General features: G+C 48.5%; 1 protein-coding gene across 5 annotated transcripts; it reads right to left on the reverse strand.

Annotated features, from left to right (window-relative positions):
- Positions 1–7,761: 7,761 nt before the first annotated feature.
- LOC125556412 lies at positions 7,762–10,779 on the reverse strand. 5 transcript variants are annotated; one of them, XR_007305083.1, is made up of 4 exons: positions 10,327–10,779; positions 9,865–10,189; positions 8,839–8,983; positions 7,762–8,004 (listed from the first exon to the last, which is right to left on the reverse strand). XR_007305083.1 is itself a non-coding variant. In XM_048719153.1 (4 exons), the coding sequence occupies exons 1-4, from the start codon at positions 10,422–10,424 to the stop codon at positions 7,948–7,950; spliced, it is 375 nt and encodes a 124-aa protein (XP_048575110.1). In that variant the 5' UTR covers positions 10,425–10,779; the 3' UTR covers positions 7,762–7,947. The 5 variants fall into 5 exon arrangements, 2 of the variants coding, with proteins under 2 accessions (XP_048575110.1, XP_048575109.1); XR_007305084.1 differs by having other exon boundaries at positions 9,865–10,205; XR_007305085.1 differs by lacking the exon at positions 10,327–10,779 and adding an exon at positions 9,528–9,752 and having other exon boundaries at positions 9,865–10,280.
- Positions 10,780–14,068: the final 3,289 nt, after the last annotated feature.

A 14,068-nucleotide genomic window follows, 5' to 3' on the forward strand; every position in this document is an offset into this window, starting at 1 on the left:
CATAGCAGCAACATAAGTACTTGTCCATCTGATCTTTTTATGCAGTTCTACTGAAATCACCCAATGTAATGATTTGCCTATGAGTTCAGGCTCCAAGTTACTCCTTTATGAAATAGGCAAACAGTAGCACAATACCAAATTACCAATACATATGACAAGCACATTAATTAGGATAAAGACCAGTACCAACATATGTGGGGTAGCATATCAATTACTATTTCCTTTGACTGGAAGCAGAGATAGGCCAAGCGACTAACAGCAAAGGAAGAATTCAAGCTCATATTAGCGACTGAGAGGAAAGGACGGGAGCTGTCAAGGCAACGAAAGACCCAAAGTTTTTGTGAAGTTCCACCAAAATCAAGCATCCCTGTTGGCACATATATTGAGAGAGTGAGATTACTGTAGTAGTTGGACTAGTTAATGAAACATACACTAACAAATAGAACCCCCCTCATTATCTTAATGATTAAAGTTAGCAACATAGTAGTCTTGCTTAAAGAGAGGTATTAGTTTATTTAATCAGTGCCAATTAGCTCAACACTCAAAGCATTGCCATGTATCATAGATTGCAAAACTTTAACGTGCAAAGATAACAGCGTTTCTCATGACAGTAGCATGATACAAATAGAGATGACAGCAAACTAATATGGATGAACTCCTTAGGAAGGTACAAATCTGAGGAAAAAAGCTTATTCATGTAGTCCCATAAGAGATGATAAAGCACTCACTGGAATCACTAAATAGTGTATATTTTTGTTAACTTCAAATGTATGGTTGAAATCACTCTTGTTTACTAGTGCTGAGATTATATCGAAAGATTGCCAAGAACTTCCAGCAGAGTTAAAGCACTGGCTGGATTACAGTTCATTGTATTGTCTTGTGTAGTTCCACTAAAATGTATGATTGGCACAACATGATCCCTGTTTGCACAAGTAGGAGCAAGGTGAAACCTTCATTAGCTTGGTGAGAAAGGATAGAAAGACATTAGCGTATTACTCTAACAGTAGCATCAAATGCATGATGGACAATACGCAAAACATTGCCTCATTAAACCAGTGGCAATAAATTGAAATGCAAAACAAATGCACTATTATGTCATGACACTAATAATATTCCCTCCCTGCTCCACCACATGATTCACCTCCATAGACAAACATACACACGTACATGATTCAGCATAAGGTGCTGCTGAAGATTTGTTTAACTCCGACAGGAAAATTAGGCAGCAATAAATTAGTGGTACTTAAGTACTCCTAATTAATTAAGTGATCTTGTAGGAGAGACAGCAGAAGTGGAGGGGTGTCGGTGTCAGAACCGGCGGACCTCGGCTAGGGGGTCCCGAACTGTGCATCTAAGGTTGATGGTAACAAGAGACAGGGGACACGATGTTTACCCACGTTCGGGCCCTCTCTATGGAGGTAATAACCTACTTCCTGCTTGATTGATATTGATGAATATAAGTATTACAGGAGTTGATATACCACGAGATCGTAATGGCTAAACCCTAGAAGTCTAGCATTTATGACTATGATATTGAGTATATCCTTTCCGGACTACACCCCCAGTTTATATAGACACCGGGGGGATCTAGGGTTACATAGAGTCGGTTCCATAAGATGGAATCATCATAGTTGTTCGCCAAGCTTGCCTTCCATGCCAAGGAGAGTCTTATCCAGACACGGGTATAGTCTTCGGTCTTCATATCTTCACAGCCCATCAGTCCGGCCCATAGATAACAGGTCGGACGCCCGAGGACCCCTTAGTCCCGGACTCCATCAGTAGCCCCTGAACCTGGCTTCAATGACAAGGTATCCGACACGTTGTGCTGTCTTCAACATTGCAAGGCGGGTTCCTCCTTCCGAACTCCTTAATAGTCTTCAGACAAATTGACCGTGTCCGGACCTGTAACACACACCGCACACAACCGCAGAAAGAATATAATAACACACGAGTCCAATCTGCTGACAACTTTAATAATGTGACGTCATGCCTGTCCGGCCATAATTTCGAACCGTTTTTCGCCCCATGTTTCGAGACATGGTTTTCATAGGCACATCTTGCGAAACCAGAGATCGTGTCCACTTATTACTGGATTCTCATCAACACGGGTGTGGGTAACCCAACCGTGTCGTTTACACAACCCTCAGGAGCAGGCGAATTTCATGGCGAATGGGGGGACGTTCGATATTCACCGCCCTTATAAGGAGATAAGAGTTCCTGCCTCTCTGTTCTTGAGCTCCAACGCCCAAGTTCTCATTTCCCTTTCTCGAGAAAGCACCCAACCTTGTCCAGATCCGGAGGCCAAGGAAAATGGATGGCCTCCTCTGTTAAGGAGGAGGACATCGCCGAGCTTCGGGCGGTCGGGTACCTGGCAAAGGAAATTGCCCACCGTCTTCCAGCCCGGGAACAAATCATCCCCACACTGAAGCCCAATGAGAGGGTAGTGTTCATTCCTCATTTCCTCCGTGGGCTAGGGTTTCCACTCCACCCCTTCGTCCGCGGGATTATGTTCTACTGCGGGATAGACTTCCACGATCTATCCCCGAAATCCTTCCTCAATATCTCGGCATTCATCGTCGTGTGCGAGGCCTTCCTCCGCATCCACCCCCACTTCGGCATGTGGCTCAAAACCTTCAACGTGAAGCCCAAGGTGGTGGACGGGTAGCACGCAGAGTGCGGGGGCGCCATGGTGAGCAAGCTCACTAATGTCTCTTGGCTAAAAGGCACATTCGTGGAATCTGTCAAGGAATGCCAGAAGCTATGGTTCTACATCATCGATTCCCGTGATGCCACCTGGGCCACGGCTGCCGAATTCAACTCTGGCACCCCCGTGTGGCTCACCTCTTGGGTCGAGAAGAGTCCAAACTAGTTTTCGTCGGATGATAGGGACATCAAGCTTTTCTACATAATCCAAGTGATGTTGGTGTGCCGAATCCTTCCCTGCTAGATCCGAAGCCGTCCCCTATGGGATTTCAACCCAAAGAAACACCATAACCTGGTGAGTCTTTTCGGAACGACTCGCGAAGATGCCTGGAAGTTGCTTTTCAAGGGCAACGAGATACCGCCAGCCACTGACTCGGACCGGGGTCACGACATAAATCACCTCCCCAACAAGGTATGTTGTTTTCAACACATCCCTTATTTGCTTGTTTCAAGGATGATATCTAAGCTTTCATTACCATTGCTTTTTCAGTTCTGGTTGAAGAAGGCGAAGCAGATCCGGTGTCCGGCTCCCTTGCCCGCGGAGCCAGTCATCCCATGGTGAGCAAAGATGCTAGAGTCGTCACCTTATAAGGCACCAGAGAAGAAGGCCACAGGAAAGGCCAAGGGGGTCCGGAGCGGCCCCTGCCGCAAGGGTACCTCGGACACGACGTCCAAAGACAAGGCCCATTCCCCCGCCGCCGAAGACGGCGCGGATGACGAGGAGGAGAGCGACTCTCCCCCTGATGGGGGAGGAAGAAGAGGGTGGCCTCCGCAACTCTGGAGGCGGAGGCGCCCAAAAGAGGGAAGGGCTCCCTCGCAGATAACTCTGCATGGGGCGTCGATGACAGTCCGAAGAGACGCCCCCGTGCTAAGTCTCGGGCCGCATCGTATGTAGTAATACCTTATCCGCCCATGAAGTTTCCTCTCCTCATTGTATTGAGACGATAGGTTATGTTATTGTAGTCCGGCCCACAACAGTCCTTAGTGATCTTCGTCAGGAGGCCCGCTGGATTGCAAGGCGATGGCCCGCGACACCCCGCCAGCCGCACACTCCCCCGAGACCAGGGATGATGTGGAGGTGCTGTCCCGAAGGACTGCTCCTGGCGGGGGACAGGCTCAGCAGGCGCTCGAAGGCGAAACCCCCGTCGCCAGACACCAAGGGGAATGAATCGCCCCGGAGACTGGCGGGGAGGTCCGTATACAATTCGTCCCTCAATCAAACTCAATTCCGGAGACCGAGGCGGCTCCGGAATCCAGCACGCACCCTCCTTCGGAAGAAGGGGGGATGCCTATTCGGTCGGTGGCCCAAGGCCAACCAGGGGCACCGGATAATCTGCTCGAAGCGCTTCCATTGTAGATGAGCACTGTGTCCTGATGGGTACGGTGATTGAAAGGGTCCAGTCCGCCAAGAGCGGACTAACCGAGGCCTGCGGCAACCTGCTGATAGGTTTTGAGGTAAGGGACTCCTAAAGGAGAGAATCCCAATGTAGACAGCAGCCCCTGAGACACTGTCTGGTGTTCGGAAAGAAAAAACCGGACAGAGGATCAATCTCCTATGACAGGAAACTAACTAATTTTTTCTTAAATATAGGGGTCGTTGCTGGCTGCTGCCTCGCATACTGCTGAAGTCTCCAGACTGAAGCAGAAACTAGCGGAGGTCAAGGAAGAGCTGAGCCAAGTGAAGAGGCAGCTCTAGCAGAAACAAGGTAAGCAATGACCTGTTATATATTCGAAAAGAAGAAAATGATATGCGATGACCAAAATGCCATGATTTGTACAGAAGCGACGACCGAGGTCGAGGCCTTGAGAAAGTCCTTCGCCGAAGCCGACGGGAAGGCTGTCCAACAGAAAGCCGCCCGTAAGAAGCTCAAGGCCCGGGTCGGCGAGGTCCAGCAGGTGCTCCAGGACATGGTGCAAAAGTGTGAAGCTTTGGCGCATGAGGCGTCGGCTCGAGAGGCCGAAATTACCAAGGCTCATCAGAGCGCAGAGGCCCTCGCGGAATGATGCCCGGGACGCACTCCAGGGGATCCAGGAGGCGAAGAAGATCGCGGCGGGTAAGGCATTTAACATGCAAAGCAAGTATGCAGAGAGGAAGTATCTTTTACTAACCTAGATTCGGAGTTGCCTAGGCGCTTTTCTGGATCTGCCGCGCAGTGTATCCGATGTTGTGGAGTTCTTCCGAGCCAGGGAAGGGGATTCTTCGGAGAAGCTGCTCTGGTCATAGTATGTTGTGCCAGAACATCCGGTGGCCTTTGCCTATCAACTGAAACAGCTGGTCGAGCTGCACAGGACGGCCGAACTGGCCATGAAGGATTTAATAATCTGACTATGGCCAGCCGAAGCTATACCTAGCAGTTATTTTGGCCTCATGTGAAGTGGGTGGTGGAGGCTTGTCCACGTCTAGACATATCAAGCGATCAGTCTACATCGAGGGTGCCCACATGGCCTTCGCTCGTTGCAAGATGTGGTGGGCGAAGATGGATGCCATCGAGGTGGCCCGGGGGCCGCCAGAGGGCAAGGAGCACCGCACACCGGAGCGATATTTTGCGGATGTCCTGGAGGAATCTCGACTTGTAGCAATGCAGTGCAGGAAGGACGTTATTCTCGATTGAATACATTCATATTTTGCCTTGTATGATAAAAAAATCCGCTTTGTAATATAATTTTTATTATGTTTTCGTTGTGTCCTCCTGTGTGGCCGTGTTGGATGAAATCTGAGGGTTGGCCAGTCGTCAGCTTCTGCCCTCACATAGGTAGTACGTAGGTGTTCGGGATGGTTTCTAAACAGTCTTGATCCAATTATATGGTCCTTGCAGGCAACCAGATTATATGGCCTAGGTAGTACGTAGTTGTTTAGCGCAACGAACCAGGCAACCAGATTATACGGCTTGAACGCCCTCACTTAGCCATAGGAGTTTTATAATAAAACATAGGTGCAGCCCCTGGTAGATGAACCAGAGTGCTATCAGCGTCTGATCGGGAAGTACTATCCTTTGCGAAATGCAGAAAAAACTCCAATGATTTGAGACCTCCGAACAGCTGACCGGCTCTCGCCACATCATGATAGTCAGTTTTCGGCTTTCCCTATTGAGGTGTTCATCCAGTTTAGGCCAGGGCACAATCGCAGTAGTTCTCCCTTTACTACCCTAACCGATGTAGCGGAACATAGGGTAGCAAGCCCAGGAGCCGGATAACCCAACTATTGACCAAAGACATGATTCGGAGCCAATGCATATAATGCAAAATTCGGGGTGCGAACTATACTTATATGAAGTGTTCGGACTTTTGTTGCCGTAATGTGGGGTGCTATAAAGCCCCTGGCAAACATCAAAATGTACCGAAGTGTACGGGTGTTACTACATGGGGTTATCCATAGGGAAACTGAAAAAAAGAAAAGAGAGAAAGAAAATAGAAAAGATGAAAAAGGTAAAAAGCTGGGGTCCTACAGCTCCAGCTACAAACTGTTTTCATTGTAATGTAATTAGTACATCAAGGCGCATTGATACAAGTAGTACAATAAGCAACATGCTATTTAACATGCCGAAACCAGGGGAGAGCTGCATGTGGGTCCTGGAAGACAGGTAGAGTTATCGTTTACGGAATCACCTAAAAAGTCCCCGTATGTCTGTGCTCCTCGCCATCTTGGTGTACTTATCCTTCAAGAGGACCGATAACTAGACCGCCCAATGGGGATTGCAGGATGAAAACCTACCAGAAAACAAGCATAAGTGAAAGTATGTGTGTTTCCAATGTCGGTTGAGCCGTGCCATGGATCACAAGCTAGCTATGCCTCCGTCGATGCCCATGGAATTTTGAGTGCGTAGTTATGTACGTGCGGCGCGCATGCCACTGCTTGATGGGTACTGAGACGGAGGCCAGATTGCTAGTCGAGCTCCTGACGAGCTGAACTCTCCTGCTATAGAGTAGTTCGGACCCTCGTAAGGGTGTCCGAGTGCTTGTTAGCCGAATGAAGGTTCTGCTTGACAAGGCCGCTTTGTACGTCTGCTGCTAGGGCAGTTGTGTGCTCTTCTGTATGGAGAGAGCATTCCGTACTGCCATTGACTATTATGATGCTGTGTGGGTTGGGCATCTTGAGTTTGAGATAAGCATAGCGTGGCACTGCGTTGAATCGAGCAAATGTAGTTCATCCGAGCAGTGCATGATAGGCGCTGCGGAATGGGACGATATCAAAGACTAACTCCTCGCTTCGGAAGTTGTCCGGAGATACTAAGACAACCTCTAATGTGATTAAGGCCGTATAATGGGCCTTTACGCCTGGAATAACTCCTTTAAAGGTGGTATTTGTAGGCTTGATCCTTGATGGGTTAATGCCCATTTTCCACACTGTAACCTGATAGAGCAGATTGAGGCTGCTACCGCCATCCATAAGGACACGATACAGGTGGAACCCATCAATTATTGAGTCTAAGACCAGTGGGGTGAGCCTCCGTGATGGATACTGGTCGGGTGATCCCGGCGATCAAAAGTGATCGGGCATGACGACAATGGATTGAATTTTCAGGCGACTGGCTCTATCGCGTAGACGTCCCTGAGCGCACGCTTGCGCTCCCTCTTGGGGATGTGGGTAGCATATATCATGTTCACTGTTTTGACCTGAGGGGGAAACTTCTTCTGTCCCCGTGTGTTCGGTTGTCGTGGCTCTTCATCATCGTCCTTGCTTTGTGATCCCTTTTCCCTGTTCCACTACAGGATTCAGCTACTTTGTCGTCCGCCACGGCGGACGGCAAAGGCATGAATGGCGGACGGCAAAGTTCTTTGCCGTCCGCCACGGACGACAAAAGTAGACGGCAAAGAAAGGGCCGGTAAAGAGCTACTTTGTCATCTGCTTTCTGAAGCGGACGGCAAAGCGGCCTTTGCCATCAGCGGCTGACGGCCAAGGGCATGGCTCTTTGCCATCTGCTGGCAGACGGCAAAGACTGCAGCCTCTTTGCCATCTGCTGGCAGATGGCAAAGAGACCAAATTGGCATTAATTCTATTTCTTCTTATATCCATTCATTTTCATAGAAAATCAAACACACACACACACACATATATATATATGACCAATATAGGATATCCAACACATGTTACCAATAGTAGCAAGTTTCATCCATACATATACATAGTTTCATCAATATTACACAGTTTCATCCATAGGTAGCAAGTTTCAGAAAGTAAAAACCAAAAACTAAAGACAAGCACTCCATATCTGAAATTACAAGAAATGACCTAAAACTAAATATCTATTTTCCTAGGCAGCACACACTTGACCACCATAGCAGCTTGCCGGACCGTTGTATCTGTGGAGCACAAAACAACAGTCAACCTGATTAGAAATTTTAAGGAGAGCAGTGCTAGTTTAAGTGTTATGAACAGATATAAATGGTGCGTAAATTCCTATTATTCAACAAACATAAGTTATTTCCAAGTGAAACACGGGGCAATGTTATCCACTTCAAAACAGAACAGAACACATAGGTACACACATTGTCAAGTTTTTTCCACAAATGAGTTACTGATTGAGTTCAAGAAATGACCAAGGGCCTAATTGGTTCACAGGAACTAAAAACTCATAAATAGGGAAATCACTGGGTTGCAATGTCATGCCATCTCTTGATACTATATGTTCGACAGGATGTTTGAGTGCATCATAGAAAAGCATAGGAGTTTTTCAAGGCCGCTTTTTACAATCATATGGAATAATTTGAAGCGGAGAGGCCCCAAAAGGGGAAATCATGTTGTGTGGGAAAAGAGAATACCATTCACCGTAATGAAAAATATAGCATGCCATAATCACTATTCTAGAGCACATATCCGTACCAAAACATTTATAGTGTTTCCAACTCTTCTAAGCATGTTAGAACACTATGAGGACAATCAAATTGAGTTATCTAAGCAATTTGACAACCAAATGGAGTTAACACGGGCCCCAAGGTTAGGGATTTAGTGACAGCAACAGTCTGCCAGCCGGCTTCCTCAATAGAAGGGACAGACCCAGTGCTAGAAGCAGAACAAGAACGTTGATACACAAGATAAGCACAAGCCCTTGAGAGCAGTCTGCTTGGCAGAACAATTAATTAACCTCTAGAAGCAGAAGAAGCACATTGATAGACAAGTTATTATGAAGAACCAACCTTGAGAGCGGTCTGCTTGCGCAAGATATCATTGGACTTGAACACGACTGTGGCAATCCAGATCATGACGAACAAACCTACACAACATAAACTCAATTGGAATGAGGAACTCGCCATCATCTTCTGACCAAGAGGCATCAAGTACCTAGACAAAAAAGTAAGAGCACAATAAGATACAATGTATGCCAGTGGACATGTTTAACAGCAAGAAAACTTCCCTATGAATAGCATAGTTAAATGTGATTCCTCCTAGTAGTATGTGTTCTATTATTCATAGTGATGAGAGCCCGAGACTATGCCAATAATGTCCAGAAAGAAAAGGCCTCGAAAATGTAGCATTATTTCAGTAGCAAGATTTTCTTTTTGGAAATAGGTTTATCCGAGGAGCGCTGACCTACGTCACATACTGTAATACATGCACTTCATTTGTTTTTAAGAAACTTGAGATTACTGCTGGTGCTAAAACAAAGCCCACCAAAATCCTCTTTCAGCTAAAATACCAATTCACGTACTAGCTAGCATCACTAGTTAAGCAAACAGATTTATCACTTGTAGCAGCGCTGACCAAATTGCCACGGCAGCAGAACCCCAGCCATATGAGTACCCTGTCTTAAATCTAGACTATACCAATTGTGCAACTGACATTGAGATTTCAGAGGGCGGGCGCAGCAGAACAGCAAGTGCTATACCTTCACATTGGGGTCCCTGAGGTTGGTGTGCAGCCACTCGCCGGACACAACAGGCTCGGTCAGCGGCACCGCGTGGACGACGCCTGACGCAGCGTTGGTGGCGGCGGCCTTCAAGACGGCCGATGACATGGCATTGAAGCACGCGGTGATCCCGAACCGCGTCATCGACGGCGACAGCGACGCCCCGCACCCGACCTCTGCCGTGCGCGCCCATCCGACCCTGCCCTACAAGTTTCCAAGAAAATTATGACAGCCTCAACAAGTACTGAACAAAAAGAAGATCTGACAACTACTCCCTCTGTCTCATAATATACAGAAACATCAGAAACTTGTGTACCTTCCAAATGGACCAAACACTTTGTTGATCGCTTGGAGAAAATATATGCTTTGAGGAAGAAGAATTGTTGTCGCGCTACCTACGTAAGAAGGTTGCCGCATAAGTAATCAGGTTGATCATGAGCTTAACACTAAGCAGTTACAGAAAATAGTAGAGATGAAGCAAGCAACAATATTTACTTCCGGGATATTATCAACGGATCCATGAGATGGTCAGGCTTTGAACCCTCTACTGACCACAAGTATCAGTATCAAAATGACCTTGCCCAGGTAGTGTACCACCACATATTAGCATGAGCTCGTCCAAATACAAGACACGGTGGGGACTGAAGAACAACGAGACTGCAAACAGAATTAGCATTGCAGGAACCGCGGAGCACAGGCAACACAATCGACAGTACTGAGCCATAGAGAGAGCAAGCGAGCAGGCACGGAAAAAACAGGGCGGAGGAGCGGGACTCACGCGCGCTCGAGCTCGTTGGGATCGGGATCTTCGGCTGCGGCCGCGGCGAGCCAGAGCAGCGCCACTGCGCAGATCCCCGGGACCCACCGGGGCCCCATCCCCGCCTCCCGGCCGGCCTCAGATCACCCATGGCGGGCGGGGCGTAGAGGAGCTTGGTGCTCGGCTCCCATGGCGGCGGCGGATCTCGAGGTCGGGGCGACCGGCGACGAGGCTTCCGCGGCGGGGCGGCGAGCTTGTGGGGAGGTGGCGGCGCGCGACGTAGCGCAGGCGGCAGCGTGAGGTGGCGGGGCTCCTAGGGTCCGTTGAGGTGGCAGCACGCACCGGCGGGCGGAGGTGAGGTGGCGCAGCGGCGCGGGGTCGGGAGGCTCTCGGCTGTGGGGCGGGCGTCGTCGAATCCCGCCGGAGCTCGCCGGAATCGGCCGGCGTAGCTTCTCGCGGGAGGGAGAGGGAGAGACGAGCAGGACAGAGAGAGAGAGGGGTGGGGCAGAGAGATAGGGGCGGAGAGAGAGGGGATAGATATAGAGGAGGTGGGGCAACGTTTTTTTTTACCTGCAAAAAAAAAGATAGCCCCCTCTTTGCCGTCCGCCAACAGATGGCAAAGAATCTTTGCCGTCCGCCAGCAGATGGCAAAGAGTGGGGTTGGACCATTGCAGTATATTGGCATCTGGTGGCACCTCTTTGCCGTCCGCTGACAGATGGCAAAGATTCTTTGCCCTCTACCAGCAGACGGCAAAGAAATGACAAATGGCAAAGACCTTCTTTGCCGTCTGCCAGTTCTTTGTCGTCTGTTGTTTGGTAGCTGATGGCAAAGACCTTCTTTGTCGTCCGCAAGCAGACGGCAAAGAACTGGCAGACGGCAAAATCCCTGATTCCAGTAGTGTTCTCGGCGTTTAATTTTCCGACCAATTTGAAAACCCAATACTCTCTATTTGTATGATTAGGAGGCTTGTCAGGGGTGTCGTGAATCTGGCAAGGATGATCAAGTATGCAGTCCAAGCTGGATGGGCCTGAATTGTTCTTTTGGAACTGGTTCTTCTGCTAACCGGACATAGAGCCACTGAATCCGGCGTTGACCGTTGTATCCTCAGTGTTGTCACTGTTGTTTCGGCACTTGTATCTATTGCTCCGGGACTTGTCTTTGTTGCTTTTAACTTCAGGGGTGCCGGCGTCGCTTGCATTGTTTTTGCTACGGACCAACCAATTGTCCTTGCCCGCACAAAAACGTGTCATGATTGCCGTGAGGGCCGCCATGGATTTTGGCTTTTCTTGGCCGGGGTGGCGAGCGAGCCATTCGTCGCGGATGCTAAGCTTGAAAGCTGCTAGAGCTTTGGCATCCAGACAGTCCATAATTTGGTTCTTTTTAGTTAAGAACCTTGTCCAGAATTTCCTAGCGGACTCTTTGGGCTGTTGAACTATATGGATTAAGTCATCAGCGCCCGGAGGTCGAACATATGTACCCTAGAAGTTGTCAAGGAATTTTCAGGCAAACTGTTTAGCCAATGCCAAGCTGGCCCTTTGAGTTTTAGAGGGAGGTATTTTATGGCGTGGAGGTCATCTCCGCAGGCCATATGGATGTGGAGAATGAAGTCCTCGAACCACACTGCGGGGTCCGTGGTTCCATCATATGATTCTATGTTCACGGTCTTGAATCCTTCTAGGAATTCATGATTCAGGACCTCATCAGCGAAGCAATGAGGTTGTGCGGGGCCTCTATATCAGGCCGTATCATGACGCAACTCTGATAGAGTCCGTCTGCGGTGTTCAGCCCGCGCATGACTGGGTTTGTGGCGTCCGAATAGGTGGCCATTGTCGCGTGTCGAGGCACGTCCTCGCGATCCACAGATTGATCTGGTATTTCATGCTTTGTTGTTTAGGTTCTACTAGAGGTCATATGTATGGTCGTGGGCTAACTTACCTCTACCTGAGTGATGAGGCGGGGCGGGCTGGTTTTTTAACGAGTTTAGCACATCGCCCAAAGGCAAGTGCTGGAAGATGCCTGTGGCGCTGAATTTGAAGATCGATAAACGATCAAGCTCGACGTCCGCAGGCTCACGCGGTTCGGTACCTACGGACGGAGATGAGTCCGGGGTTCCGGTGACAAAGGAATCGTGTGAGACTAGGTCCATGTGCGGCTCTAACGCCGTGGAATCTGCGGCCTCTAAGGTGGGGTTAATCCTCCCGTCTTTGAATGGTGCAGCCGGCTCCGGCTCTAGGGCCAGAGCGGTTACAGGAACGATCTCCTGGATGCGGCCCGATGTCAGATTTAGGTTATGATCATCGGGGTGACTGGGAGCGGCCGCCGCGGTATCGAATCCGGCCAAGATCAAGCTCCACAGATGTCCGCGACGTAGTTCAAGCTCCTGAATCTGAACCGATGGCTAGGGGCATAGCTTTCGATCTGCTCCTGATGACCAAACGAGTTGGCCCACAGTGCGAAGCCGCCGAACACAAAGATCTGTCCGGGGAGGAAAGTTTCTCCGCAAAAAGCGTCATTATTGACGATTGAAGGGGCCATCGAACCTTTCAGCGACAGCACATAGGAACTCTCCATGAAAGCAACAATGTCGGTGTCAAAACCAGCAGATCTCGGGTAGGGGGTCCCGAACTGTGCGTCTAAGGTTGATGGTAACAGGAGACAGGGGACACGATGTTTACCCAGGTTCAGGCCCTCTCTATGGAGGTAATACCCTACTTCCTGCTTGATTGATCTTGATGAATATGAGTATTACAAGAGTTAATCTACCATGAGATGGTAATGACTAAACCCTAGAAGTCTAGCTTCTATGACTACGGTATTGAGTATATCCTTTCCGGACTACACCCTCTGGTTTATATAGACACCGGGGGATCTAGGGTTACATAGAGTCGGTTACATAATATGGAATCTTCATAGTTGTTTGCCAAGCTTGCCTTCCATGCCAAGGAGAGTCTTATCCTGACACGAGTACAGTCTCCGGTCTTCATATCTTCACAGCCCATCAGTCCGTCCCATAGATAATAGGCCGGACGCTCGAGGACCCCTTAGTCCAGGACTCCCTCAAGGGGCTCCCTGGAAGATCATCTCACATGTAAGGTAGACGTTGCCGGAGCCCTTGAATGGCCTCGACTGAGGCCTCTGGCTTCAGCAAGATCACCTTGGCATTGTTTATTCTTCTTCTTCTTCCTCTTTAACCTCTGTTTCTCTTTCTCCTCACTAGCTGGTGAAAGCAAGTACATGATTGGCCTTCTATTTTTGAATTGGTTTTATCTGGGAGGGAGTACAAGTGTACTAGTAAACAATAGCATTATTTTCACCTGGGAGTCGCAAAATAGAAATGAACACATGTATTAAATATCATTTTTACCTAAAGGAAGGTTATGGCGCCAATATGGATGATGAGGATTGGAACACATATCTCCCTTTGTGTAGTTCCACCGAAATGAATCAACTATTCCATTCTGACATTCTAGTTAAACAACACAAAAGTCACTTCTTTTAAGAAGTGACTTGTGCAGTGCACCAAAAGGTCACAACAGCAACCTGGTGAAATTGATATCCCTGTTTGCACAAAAAACTACAATGGAAACAGTCAAAGTCTCAAACAATTACATGCAAAAACATTTGTCTAAACTTGCCATGGCTAATAATAGTGGCATGGCTTCATTTTACCTGGGGCATTAGATTAAAAATAGCTAAATATTTTGTATAAGGGCATGGGACAGTGGGTGCACCAGTAGTCCAGCACCATGTACCTAACCAGGG

This window comes from Triticum urartu, chromosome 5, assembly GCF_003073215.2.
Source record: "Triticum urartu cultivar G1812 chromosome 5, Tu2.1, whole genome shotgun sequence".
NCBI lineage: Eukaryota > Viridiplantae > Streptophyta > Magnoliopsida > Poales > Poaceae > Triticum > Triticum urartu.